The sequence below is a fragment of the Canis lupus genome, chromosome 7 (assembly GCF_011100685.1).
Source record: "Canis lupus familiaris isolate Mischka breed German Shepherd chromosome 7, alternate assembly UU_Cfam_GSD_1.0, whole genome shotgun sequence".
Taxonomy (NCBI): Eukaryota; Metazoa; Chordata; class Mammalia; order Carnivora; family Canidae; genus Canis; species Canis lupus.
In genome coordinates this window covers 41,277,383-41,290,155 of record NC_049228.1, presented here as the reverse complement: position 1 = coordinate 41,290,155, position 12,773 = coordinate 41,277,383, and the positions used below count along the sequence as shown (strand labels likewise).

General features: G+C 58.4%; 1 protein-coding gene across 1 annotated transcript; it reads right to left on the bottom strand.

The window, feature by feature from the left end:
- Nucleotides 1-2,819: 2,819 nt before the first annotated feature.
- NES (nestin) lies at nt 2,820-12,070 on the bottom strand. Its single transcript, XM_038542999.1, has 4 exons — nt 11,112-12,070; nt 9,870-9,994; nt 8,033-8,106; nt 2,820-7,784 (listed from the first exon to the last, which is right to left on the bottom strand). The coding sequence occupies exons 1-4, from the start codon at nt 11,889-11,891 to the stop codon at nt 3,412-3,414; spliced, it is 5,352 nt and encodes a 1,783-aa protein (XP_038398927.1). The 5' UTR covers nt 11,892-12,070; the 3' UTR covers nt 2,820-3,411.
- Between the last annotated feature and the right edge of the window lie 703 nt (nt 12,071-12,773).

Sequence of the window (12,773 nt, the reverse complement as noted above, 5' to 3'; positions counted from 1 at the left end):
GTCGGACCTCATCACACTTCCTTCCTTCCTTCATTCGTTCCTTCCTTCATTAATTCCATACCTGTTTGCTGAGCACCCTGCCACCCCCCCAGGCCCTGTGTGCCAACAACGTCTAAGCCTTCCTGCAACTTTCTGAGAGGACAGGGTCCCCCGACTAGCCTCTGCAGGTAGCTACCTGGGGGCTCCATCCTGGGCTCTCTCTGCGTGACCCCCAGGCTGCCCACCCTCGGGCTCTTGTTTCCACCCTGGCCCTCTCTCTTGAACTCCAGGGCAGCCCCTGAGCTGATTCTCCAGCTCAGAAGATGGCACCACCATCTCCCAGCTGTCCCAGCCAAGAACCTGAGAGCCTCCGCTGCCACATACCCTTCTGTCTCCCACAGCGGTGCCACCAAGAGCTGAGGTCCTGCCTCCCTTACTTCTGTCCTCTACATGCCTACTGCCACCAGCGCCCCTGCCCAGACCACTGCAGTAGCCTTCCTGAAGTACTCCTTGCACACTCCACCTCTCCTTGCCCAACCCCCAGAAGGTTTTATTGAAAATGCAAACCTGGTCATGCCACCCATGCCTTCAAGCCCATTAGAGGCTCCTCATTCCCCCCGGAAAATGTACACACCTCCTGGCTGCTTGGCAAGGCATCAGCCCAGGACTCAGACCTTCCATCATCTCACTGTGAACCTTCTTCCCCCTCATCTTTCACCTCTGGCCACACCCACCTTCCTTCTGCTCCTCAAGCCAGGGTCTCTGGTCTTGCCCCAGGATTTTGCACATGCTGTTCCCTCTAGCTAGGATGCTTTCCCTCCCCCTCCTCCCATTCTCCCCCTCCTCATATTCCCCCCACCCAAGTCAGGCGGGGTCCCCTGCTCTATGCTCCCACAACCTCCTACAGCTGTTTTCAAGTGTGATTTATGCTCAGAAGCTCTTTTTTTTTTTTTTAATTTTTTATTTATTTATGATAGTCACAGAGAGAGGGAGAGAAAGAGAGACAGGCAGAGGGAGAAGCAGGCTCCATGCACCGGGAGCCCGATGTGGGATTTGATCCCGGGTCTCCAGGATCGCGCCCTGGGCCAAAGGCAGGCGCCAAACCGCTGCGCCACCCAGGGATCCCTATGCTCAGAAGCTCTTATTCAATCCGAAGGGAGCAAGGAACCCTGGATTCCCAGTGTATGCACAGTGCATGGCACATAGCAGATGCTCAGCAAGTTATTTGTTGAAAAGTAATACTCTTGTTTTTTTTTTTTTTTAAGATCTTATTTATTTATTGATGAGATACAGAGAGAGAGAGGCAGAGACACAGGCAGAGGGAGAAGCAGGCTCCATGCAGGGAGCCCGACGTGGGACTCTATCCTGGGTCTCCAGGAGCACGCCCTGGACTGAAGGCGGCGCTAAACCCCTGAGCCACCCGGGCTGCCCAGAAGTCCTGATTTCTAACTCACATCCTCCCTGTCCCCCACCCACCCCATAGGAGACCAGGGATCCTGGCGTCAGGGGGGCAGGATGGGTACCCGGAGACAGGGAAGGAGTGCTTGGCGTGGCCTCTGTCCTTGGCCCCTGGCCCAGGCAGCTGCCCCCAAGGGGAGCAGATATTGCACAGGGCTCCTCTGTCCTGTGCGGAGGGGCAGGGAGTGGTCCCTACTCGCCTGGATGCCAGAGTGCTGGCTCCAAGGCCCAGCGGGATCAGACAAGGCCTTGTCAGCGGTGGGTACAGGAGGGAGAGCGGAGGCTGGGGCTGCCAGAAGGGTGGGGACAGCCAAGATCCTACACTCAAGGGCAGGGCCGTGTGTGACATGAGGGTCTGGGCATCCAGAGACTCCCGAGCAGAGAAGGGGACAGAGAGATTCCGTCAGGGCACCTCCTGTCCAGCCACCCCTCTTTGGCCAGAGGACCTGAGTGGGGCCAGAGGGGTTGGGACTTCATCCTCTCATTGTCCCTCTGCCCTCAGCCTTGGGCCTGGGGAGAGGAAGAGCCTGCTCCGGACTTGGGCTGCCCTCCAAATGTGGCAGCCTGCCGGCACCGGGACCTTTAGAGGGGTTGCCAGTTCTTTCTGCCGCGGCCCTGAGCGGGAGTGGTTTCTTGCTGGGTATCCTGATTTCAAGGCCTCGGGCCCCATCTAATCCAGGAGCCCCTGGTCTCTCCCTGCCCCACACAGGGACCGGGATAACTCCTGGGAAGAGGGGTGGGGATGGGGAGAAGCTGCAGCTGTGGGGACCCCAGGCCAAAACCCATTGGCAGCACAGCCGCTGGTTCCTTCACACCTGACAGCTTGAGTTTATCCCCCCTCTCCTCCCATCTTCTGAGGAAGTCCTACTGAAGATCTAGGCTGCATTCCCCACCCAGCCTCCCGTGGCCTTCTCCTGCTCTTCCTGCCCCCACCTCATCACCCTGTCCAGCACACCTCACATTGTGGCTGAGTCTGAGGCTCAGAGAGGTTAGACATGATGAGAGGCCACACAGCCTCCCTCATCCAGCTCTGACCCAGCCACTCGGAGCAGACATCACAGGCTAGACTGTTTGGGTTTGGAGGCAAGGGGCTCATTATATGGCGGCACTGAGGGGTCAGGGGAGGGGGGTAAGGTGGGGTGGCCCCAGGCCTAATCCCTGTCATCAGCACTGTGGGCAGAGATGATGATGGGCCTGGCTTCTGCTGGCACTGGGGTCACCTGGACTGCCACCCTGCCCTCCCAGGGCCCTGTGAGGCCTTCCAGGTCCTTCTGTCCTCAGAGGACAGCTCCTCCGCACTAGCTTCCTCCCCAGTCACCCTGTTTCCTCTACTCCATCCAGCCCTGAGGCCCCCCCCCACACTGGGGAAGGAAGAGTCCAGATTTTGGAGGCGAGAGAATGACTTTATTCAGGCAGGGAGGAGCCAGATACAACACAGCAGGAATACGTTGTGGGGGTGGGGGTGGGGCAGTGGTCAGGACATGGGAGCACACCCTCACCAGATGGCCAGGCATCCCAAGAGGATGCAGCAAGGAAGGACAGGGCTGGTGAGCCCTGTGGTGAGCACCACCCAGCCCCCTCTCCTGGGAGGAGCTCCTCCCCAATGATAAGATGGGAGAAGGGGTGCTCGAGGGAAGGGGCCTAGTCCTACAGTGGTTCAATAGGCTTCAGCCTTACAGGACAGTGCAGGCCAGACGTCCCCCTTCGCAGGGTCTAAGGGGCTGGGCTGTATTCCCAGAGCTTCCATTCTTGGAACACATCCCTACACCACACCCTGCCTCACCTTGGCCAGCCAGACCTCCTGGACAGAAACCACAGGTCAAGAGATTATAATTTAAGGGTGCTGCCTCTGAGCAGGGAGGGGGCTTAGGGACCTCCTACAAGTATGGGTGCACGTGCGTGTGTGTGTGTGTGCGCACACACACACACAGAGACACACACACCAAGTTGTCAGTGAGGGAGGAGGCACTTTCTCTAGTCCTCCCCTGAGGACCAGGAGTCTACATCTCCTTCCCTCTGACTGAACTTCAGGAATTGGCTGGGGCCCAGGTGAAGAGCAGGCCCCGCCCAAGGGGTCTTCAGGGCACCCCTCTCATCCTCCTCCAAGGGGCTCCCTTGGCTCCCCTCGGGGCCCCCCAGCTCCCCCTGCCCTCCTCCCTCAGACTGCTGCAGCCCATTCACCACCTCCCCATTCATATGTTCTAACTCTTCCTTCAGGCTGGGGCCCTGGCTATTGACACCAAGCCCGTCCCCTCCTCCCAGGCCTGGCTCTTCCACCCCAGTGAGGGTTCCCAGAGGGCCAGGGACCTGGTCCCCCCTCTCTAAGGGAACAGGGTCAGCCTCCTCATCTGAGCCTGAGGGCTCCGTGCTGTCCCGGGACTCAGTCTCCAGGACACTCACGCACGAAGCAGCTGCCATGCCCCTTGAGCCATCATCCCAGGGAACACTGACATCCACGCTCTCAGACCCCAGGAAGCTCCCTCTCTGAGGGCCACCTGGCCCTGGAAGGGTGCCAACAGCGAGCCCCGGGCCCCAGTGGCCAGCCTCTGACTCTCTTCCCTCTTCTTCTTCTCCCTCTTCCCCACTCTCTTCCTCATCTGCAAACCCATCAGACTCCCTATCCCTGTCCCAGGCTGCTGGCTCCAGGAGCAGCTGAGGCACTTGGCCTGGACGTTCTGCAGCCTCCCCAGGGACCCCAGGAAGGACAGAACCCTCAGTTTCCAGGTCCTCAAATTCGCCCGACAAGTCAGAGTCCTGACCACATTCTTCCCCCTCCTCCTCCTCCTCTTCCCCAAGCTGGGAGGCCAGGGCAGAAGGATCCCAGCCTTCCTTTCCGGCCTGGCCTTGAGGGGAGGGCCTCTGTTCTCCAACCTGGTCCCACTTGGGGGAGGCTGGGGACCTGAGATAGAGGCCCAGGGGAGTGGAGTCGGGAAGAGTCTCCCCAAGCTCATCGGCCTCACTGTCTTCTCTGTTCTTTCCTTCCTCCTGGAGATCCTCAGGGCTCCCCTCAGAACCCAACTCCTCCTGCTCGCCCTCCACCCTTCCCAGAGCCTCTGCTCTGCCCTCCAGCCCCCAGCCAGCCTCCTGGCTCCCCTCAGCCAGGAGCTGGAGCCCAGGAGCATCTCCAGGGATTGGGGTGGGCACCCGGGGTTCAGTGGGCCTTGGGCTGAGGGGTCCCAGCATTAGGTCTGCATCTTCTCCTGCTTCTTCTGACCCCAGGGGCCTGGACTGAGGGGTACCCCCACTGTTTCCACTGTGAGAGGGGCCCTGGGTCTCAACGGGAAGCCCTACCTCTGCTCCCCAAGGAGCCTCAGGCTCCACCTCCTCCCAGCACTGGGGAGGTGCCAGGGGGTCTGTGCTCTTCCTGAGCAGGGTTGAAGGCTCTGGATCCAGAGCAACTGCCTCTTTTGAGCCCAGAAAGGGTCCTTCCAAGCCCTGCATCCTCTCTGCCTCCAAACCTTCCTCACCTATGGGTGGGACCATCACCTCCTCTCTGGCCAGGTGGCCTGGGTCCTCCAGCCCTACCACCTCCTGCTCTGGTACCTGTCGGCTTCCTGGAGCAGAGTCCTCTACAGCTGTCTCCAACCCCAAAGTGACCTCTAGGGAGGTTTGGCCACCCTCTGGGGACTCATCTCCACCTTCTGATACCAGCTGTCTTGCCTCTGACATTCCCTGGGGAGCCTGGAGCCCTGGGGCCCCCACTTGCTCTGGCTGAACCTCAAGGTCCTGGAAACCCTCAGTGCCTCCCTCCCCACCGACTCCCTTAACCGGGATCCTCTGCTCTTTGGGCTCAGGGCAACCTGGGTGCCCCTTGCCAGGGTTCCAGACCTCCCCTGTGGCTGCCAGCTGCAGTTCTCCATGCCCTACAGACTCCTTCCCGGAGCCATCCCACTCTCTCAGGTCCAGCTTTCCCTCAGCCTCCTGACCCACTGCAGCCCTGCCAGGGAGCATTTTCTGATCCACTTCTTGGCCCCCCACCATATCTTCCCACCCCTGCTGGGTGGCAGACAGTGGCAACTCCTGTCCTTCCTCTTTCAAAGACCTTGGTGACTCTGGATTCTCCATATGCTCCGGGGTCTCTTCCTCAGCCAGGTACCTTTGACTTTCCTTACCAAGCTCTTCTGGAGGTCTCAGATGCTCTAGGTTCCCCTCACCCAGAGAGTTCAGTGATTCTGGATTTTCCTTTTCTAGAGGTCTCAGTGTCTCTTGGTGCTCTTCCACAGATTCCAGTGGTTCCTGACTTTCCTTTTCTAAAGGCTTCATTGTCTCCTGATTCGTTTCTTCTAGAGACCACAGTGACTCTTGAGTTTTTAGAGGTTTCAATATTTCCAAGTCTTTTCTTGCAGACTGCAGTTGTTCTAAATTTTCTGTTTCTAAAGATCTCATTGCCTCTACACTCTCTTCTTTTAGGAACCTTAATAACTGTTGATCCTCATTTTCCAAAGGTCTAAATATCTCCTGGTCTTTTCCAAGAGACATTTGTGGCTCTGGTTTCACCTTTTCTAGAGGTCTCAGTGTTGCCAAATCTTCTACTAGAGACCTCACTGGCTCCTGGTTCTCTTTTTCTAGAGATCTCAATGTCTCCTGGTTCTCATCTTCTAGAGACTTCACTGGCTCCTGGTTCTCTTTTTCTAGAGGCCTCAATGTCCCCTGGTCTTCTCCTTCTAGATACCCCACTGGCTCCTGGGTTTCTTTTTCCAGAGGCTTCAGTGTCTCCTGGTTGTCTTCTTCTAGAGATCTCCAGGACTTTTGGTTTTCTTTTTCTAGTGGTCTCAAGTTCTCTTGATTCTCATCTTCTAGAGACTTCATTGGCTCCTGGTTCTCTTTTTCTAGAGGCCTCAATGTCTCCTGGTCTTCTTCTTCTAAAGACCCCACTGGCTCCTGGCTTTCTTCTTCTAGAAGCTTCAATGTCTCTTGGTTATCTTCTTCTGGAGACCTCCAGGATTTCTGGTTCTCTTTTTCTAGTAGTCTCAAGTTCTCTTGATTCTCATCTTCTAAAGACTTCACTTGCTCCTGGTTCTCTTCTTCTAAAGGTCTCATTGTCTCCTGGTCCTCTTCTTCTAGAGGCCGCAAGGATTTCTGGTTCTCTTTTTCTAGAGATCTCAATGTCTCCTGGTTCTCATCTTCTAGAGACCTCAGTGGTTCCTGGTTATCTTTTTCTAGAGGCCTCAAGGTCTCCTGCTTCTCATCTTCTAGAGAGTTTAGCAACTCCTGGTTCTCTTTTTCTTGTAGTCTCAAGTTCTCTTGATTCTCATCTTCCAGAGACCACAGTGGCTCTTGATTCTCCTTTTCTAGATCTCTCACTGACTCAAAGTTCTCTTCCAGAGACCTTACTAACTCTTGGTTTTCCTTTTCTGGATATAAAAATGTCTCCAGACCGTCTTCAAGAGACCTCATTATTTCTCTATTCTCCTTTTCTAGAGATTGCAACATCTGTGGGTCCTCCTTTCCTACAGACTTAACTAGTCCTAGAGTCTTTTTTTCTAGAGGTCTCACTACCTCTGCATCCTCCTCTTCTAAAGACATCAATAGCTCTTGATTCTCCTTTTCTAGACTGTTTGGCCTATCTAACTTGTCTTCTTCTAAAGACCTCAGAGATTCTAGATACTCCCTCTCTAGAGATCTCAATGTCTCATGGCTCTGTTTTTCCAGAGACATTGATGGCTCTTGAATTTTCTCTTCCACAGACTTCAGAGTCTCTCTTTCCAAAGGACCCTGGGAGTCCTGGATTTCCTGCATGTTCAGACCCTCTTCTTGCTGTGTTTCCTGCTGCAAACTGTTCACCATTTTGACCTCTATGGCTGTTTCTTCCTCTGCCAGTTTCCGGATTTGCCCTTTGCCTTCCTCTTGGAATCTGCTGGCCATTCCAGACCCACTGAGTTCTCTACCTTTGGCCTCTAAACTAGAGTGATAAGGGCTGAGGGATGAGGCCAAAGAGGTAGCATCCTCAGAGGACTGGCCTGTACTGGTCTCTCGTTGCTCGCCCCCAGGCTCCTCTGGTCCTGGCAGGATGCTGGTAGGGATGGCCACCTTGGCTTTAGCCTGTATAGCCTCTGGAACCTGCTGCCTCCCAATCTGTGGCTGGAGCAGGGAGGGGGGGGCATCCTGAGCTCTGATCTTTGCATCTCTAACACTGCAGGGAGCCTGAAGTGTGGGCGGGATGGGGGTGCTGGCCAAGGTTGGGGTACGGGCCTGAAGGAATTTTTGGCTCTTCAGAAAGCCTGGCATGGGTGTCTCAAGGGTATCAGGCAAGGGCAAGGAGAGGGAAGTAGGGCTCAGGGCAGAGAGCAAAGGTCCCAGGTGCTGGCCCTCTGGGGTCCCAGGGAAATGCAGCTCCAGTTTAGGGTCTGGAAAGGCAGAGGGGAAGAAACAGTGTCAGGAGGGACTGGCAGTGGCGGGGAGCTTCCAGGCAGCTACCATGTGTGGCAAGAGTGCCCATGAGCCCTGCCCCCACCTTCCACTGGCTGGGCTGAGAGGCCACGGCTACTGCAGCCCCAGGAGTCAAGATCTAGACTCTGTCTCCCGGGAGAGAAATCATTCGGGGTATAAAGAGCAAAGGAAAGAGTCTGAAGGGGAATCTGGCCCCTCCTCTTACCCTGGAAGCCGAGAGAAGGGTTGGAACCACTGCCAGGGGTCTGCAGCCGGGAGTTCTCAGCCTCTAGGAGGGTCCTGGGGATGAGGGAGGAAAAGCTGGGTCACCCCTCTGCTCACAGGCCTCTGGCAAGTCAGCCATGAAGGACTCCACTGAGCTTGTGTCCCTGATCCTGCCAGACTTCTCTTCATTTCTGCCGCCACACAAAAGCCACATGCGGGCCAATACTTGGCTGTGCTCTGGAAATCACATGGACACATGCCACAGATATCACACACTAGGTCACACAGCATCGCACATTTATTTGGAACACACCGCTAGACTCACAGACACAGGAGCAGATTCCCACACAGTCTACACAGCACGCGCGCACACACTCACACACCTCCCCCTCTTTCCCCCCATCCCCCCCGCCCCCAGGCCAGTGATCTCATCCTCTCTGTGGGGCTGATTCTCATGCTAATTGCTGCCTTTGTCCACAGGGCTGTCTGGAGGGTCTGAGTAGGGGGGCTTCCCAGGGGAAGTGGGAATTCTCAGGCGGTTCCCATGGGATAGGCTCCCTCTTTCTCCCCCAGGGCCCCCAAAGCTGGTCACAGACAAAAGCAAATGAATTCCGTTCTCTCTCTCCAAATCCTTTTCATGCCTCAAAAACCAGTGGTTAAGCCTGCCCGGACCCTTGCCCTGCATGTTTTGATTGGGGGTCAAGGCCCTCATCCTGAGATCTCTAAGTACTCTGGATCACAAGCCTTTCAGGGCAATGGAAGTCTTTGTGTCCACAGCCCTGCCTCCGTGCCCCACGAGGAATGAAGAAGGGACGAGGAGGAGGGGGAACGAACCAATTCAACAGATCATGCTGAACATTTACTCCCTGCTCCTCTCAAGGACTCGGAGTCTGCTTAGTGTCTGCCATGGTCTCACCTGTCCTTGCCTACCGGGTACCTGCTCTCTGAGCTCTGTGCTCCATGGAGGTACAGTGTCCTCTTCCTCATCTCAAGATCCTCACTGACCTTCCCTTTCACGGCCCTGCCTCCCCTGCCCCAGCGTCCCTGTCTTGGTTGGCCTGGAAATTCTTGAGGGTACTGTCCTCATGGTGTGTCCAGCGCTGGCCCCCACCCTATGGCAAAGCCCCTTCCTTGGGTTCCATCACTGGGTCCTCCACCCAACAGATCAGGTTTCCAGAAGAGACTGGACTTTGGCCCAAGGCCACAGAGCCAGAGAGGCAGCACTTCCTTGGTCTCAGCCTTTCTGGAGCCAACAGGAAATGTGATCAGCAGATGGTCTGGGCAGAACCGGGGCACTAGGGCTTGAGGGGAGTCAAGCCCATGATGTTCAGGACGGAAGGGGCCTTGGATGTTACCCAGCCCATCTCCCATCTCCAGACAAGGAGACTGAGGCCCAGGTCAGGTGGCAAGTCAGTGCCATCCTCCACCCAACCTGCAATTCCTTCTTTCTGGGGCTGCCAGAGGACATCATTACCTCAGCGTGCACACACACATACACACACACATATACACACAGGCTTTTCAGCCCCTTCCGGGAAGGTCTGGATGGAGATGCCCCACGTGTGTCCAGCTGTCTCTCCTGAGGCCATCCACTGAGCAACATCATCTCTCCTTGGGGGACTTCCTAGGCACAGGATACTTTTTTGGTCCCAAACCCACAAGAGCAGGTGGGCTTGAGGGTAGGGGGACACATCCTGGGTTGGGAAGAATCAGTAGAGTCACGGAACCTACTGGTAGCACAGCTGCCACGGCCCATGGCTCTGGGTCCCTGCAGTGGAGCCTCCGCCTCTGAGCAGGTGTGTATCTGTGTGCTGGGGCTGGTCACCATCAACCCATACCTGTATGTGGCCACCTCCAGGCTCAGGGACATCTTGAGGTGTGCTAGCTGCTGCCGACCTTCCAGGACCTGGGCAATCTGGCTCTGCAGGCCCTGTTTCTCCTGCTCCAGGGCGTCCACTGCCAGCTGCAGAACAAGCCAGAGAGGGCCAGTGAGGGGCAGGGCTCCTCTTGCTAATTAACCTGTGCCCACCTCTCCCCCTCCCACCCCCCTACCCCTTCCACCCCCCTGCTGCTGCTGCCTCTGTTCTCTGGCTTCTGGCTTCTCCATAGAGCAAATTCCTGCCTCTACTGCCCTATGCCTCTCCAGAGCACCCCCCCTGGAGCCTCCAAGATGAGGAGATGAGGATGGTGACCCCTCTCGGGCCTCTCCCAAGGTCTGGCTGCCGCTCAGAGGATGCAGAGTGAATGGAAGCCAGTGCTGCCTGGATTTCAGCTCCCACAGGAAGTGGGGGGTGAGAGAGGAGAGGAAAAAAAAAAGTGGAAGCAGAAGGAAAAACGATTAATCAAGAGGCCTGGAGCCCGCAGGACTGGAAGCCAAACACTGGGTCCCAATCCCTGTCTCCAGGTTCTCACACCAGGCCCCTACCCCCTCTGCTTCCCACATGTTCTGGAATCTTTCTCCTCAGAGAGGAAGGGTGGGAAGTGGCCATGGCCAGACCTCTGTCTGGCCCGGGCTGGAGGCTATTTCCTCAGCTGCTGGTCCCATCTGCACCCTGTGAGAGCGAGCAACTGTACCGGGCCTTTGGAATGTGCTGCAGGAGCCGAGAAGCCATGACATGGTCGTAAGGCTGGTGGCCACACACCCAGGGCTCGAACCCCTCCTGTCCTGGGGAAGAGGCCTTTAGGATCTGGGCAGTGGCCAGTGGCCAGTCGGGCAGACTCAGCGCTGCGGGCTGGCAGGCTGGCGTAGGGGTGGGAGTGGTGCCCTGTGCACCCTCTGAGTGCATCCTCTGAGCCATAGCAGAGCCCAGGAAGCCCGGGGCCTGTCCAGACAGCGAGGAGGAGGCTGCTGCCGTTTTCTTGCGCCTGTCCGCCGGGGCGGGGAGTGCTTGACACGCTCTGAACCCCCGCCATTCCCACCGACTCTAGACAAAGTCGGCAAAGTCAAGGGCCTCTGCACCAGGACGGATTTTCTAAGAAGGGGCCCCTGCACCGGCAGCACCTCCACCTCCGCTCCCCACGGCCTCCCGCAGGTCCCTGAGCCCGGCGGGGACCGCGCCTCCCCGGCCCTCCCCGGTCACCTGGAACTTCTCGGTGGCCCGGAGCCGCTCCTGCCAGCGGCCCTCCAGCCTCTGCTCCAGCGCGGCCCTGCGCTCCTGGAGGCCGCCGCGCTCCGCCTGCAGCTGCTGAAGTTCCAGGCGACCCTCGCGGGCGCCCTGCACCGCACGGCTCAGGCGCTCGCGGGCTTGGCCCAGCGACGTCTCCATGCGCGCCACGCGCTCCTGGTAGTCCCGCACGGCCCCGCGCCACGCGTCCCCCAGCCGCCGCGCCAGCTCCTCCAGCTCCGGGGCGGGCGCGGGGGGTCCGCGGGGCGCGGCGGGGCGGCTGGGGACGAGGGGCCGGGCGCAGAGGCCGGCGCGCTCCTCCTCGTGCGCCGCGTACACCGCCTTCAGCTCGCGCTCCAGCTCGGCCACCCGGGAGCCCAGCCGGGCCTGGGCGCACTTCTCGGCCTCGGCCGCACGCCGGCTGCGGGCCGCCTCGGCCGCCGCCCGCTCCCGCGCCAGCCGCTGCTGTTGGCACTGGCTGGCCACGCCCTCCACCTCGTCCGCCAGGTTGTCGCGCGCCACCTCGGCCGCGTGCTTCTCCCGCCAGCGCTGCTCGACGAGGGCCCGCAGGGCCGCCAGCTCTTCGTCTGCACGGGCCCGCCAGGAGGCATCCCCGGTCTGTGCCCGGAGGCCCCCGAGCTCCGCGCCGAGCAGCTCATTCTGCTCCTCCAGGGCCTTCACCCGCGCCAGGTAGGCCTCCAGGCGCCGGTTGAGCTCCCACATCTGAAAAGATTCCTCCCCCAGGCAGCCCTCCATCCTGCTCCAGAGTCTGACCCACCGAAGGCGGAGAGACACGGGGCAGCAGCGGGAGAAGCCAGCAAGCAACTCTCCCAGCCCTGAGGACGGACGGGAGGGAAAAGGAGACCCGCAGGGACAATGACGGGGCGGGGCGAGGAGCAGCCGAGCGACTGAACGTCGGGAGTGGGAAACGAGGCTATTCATACTCCCGCCAGCCTGGCGGGAAAAGGGGCGGGACCCAGGCCTTAACCCCTGGAGTTCGGGAAGCCGGTGGCTGGCAGCTGTGCTGGATCCTGGAGTGGGGGGCCTCCTGGGGAATCCAATCCTACGGGGTGGTTTTCAGAGGGAGGGGGCCGGGTACTCAGGCCTGGCAGGCGGAGGGTGGGGGTGGGGGGCAGCAGGGCGAGTCCCAGTTACTCAGCATACCCAGGAGAGGTACCACTCATGGAATCGGTTTCTTCACCCGTAAAATGGGAGCAATGATAAGACTCGCTGGGCCACCGGACCTTGGTTGTTTGGCAGACAGGAGTGCTCGCCCTCCTGAAATGCCGAGAGAAAGCCGCGTTGCAGAGAGAGGACAGAGGGACCCAGCCTGGAAAACAAGAACAAATAGGTTCTGTTCGGAGGCGCAGCGCGTACACACACACACCAGGAAACGGGGAGATCCGGGGGAGAGGATGTGCTCCCCATTATGCACCTCCATCCTTCCCACTGCTCTTCCATATGACCCAAGGCTCACAAACACACGGTTCTGGTAAGTCAAGGCCTCCCCCAGTTCTCAGCGAGAGGGGTCCCATCTTGCCCTCTGTGTCGGGGGGTTTTTTGGGCAGAGCGTGCCCCCTGGTGGTGGATAGACAGGGCCAGGAAGAGAAAGCCCGCAGAAACAGCCCAAATGTCCTG

Excerpts from the sequence above, each read along its gene's own strand:
- NES (XM_038542999.1), bottom strand. The coding sequence starts at position 11,891 with ATGGAGGGCTGCCTGGGGGAGGAATCTTTTCAGATGTGGGAGCTCAAC. Across the intron at positions 9,995-11,111 it reads GGGCCACCGAGAAGTTCCAG|CTGGCAGTGGACGCCCTGGA; the intron begins GTGACCGGGGAG and ends CTTGTTCTGCAG. Across the intron at positions 8,107-9,869 it reads CTGGAGGTGGCCACATACAG|GACCCTCCTAGAGGCTGAGA; the intron begins GTATGGGTTGAT and ends CCTCATCCCCAG.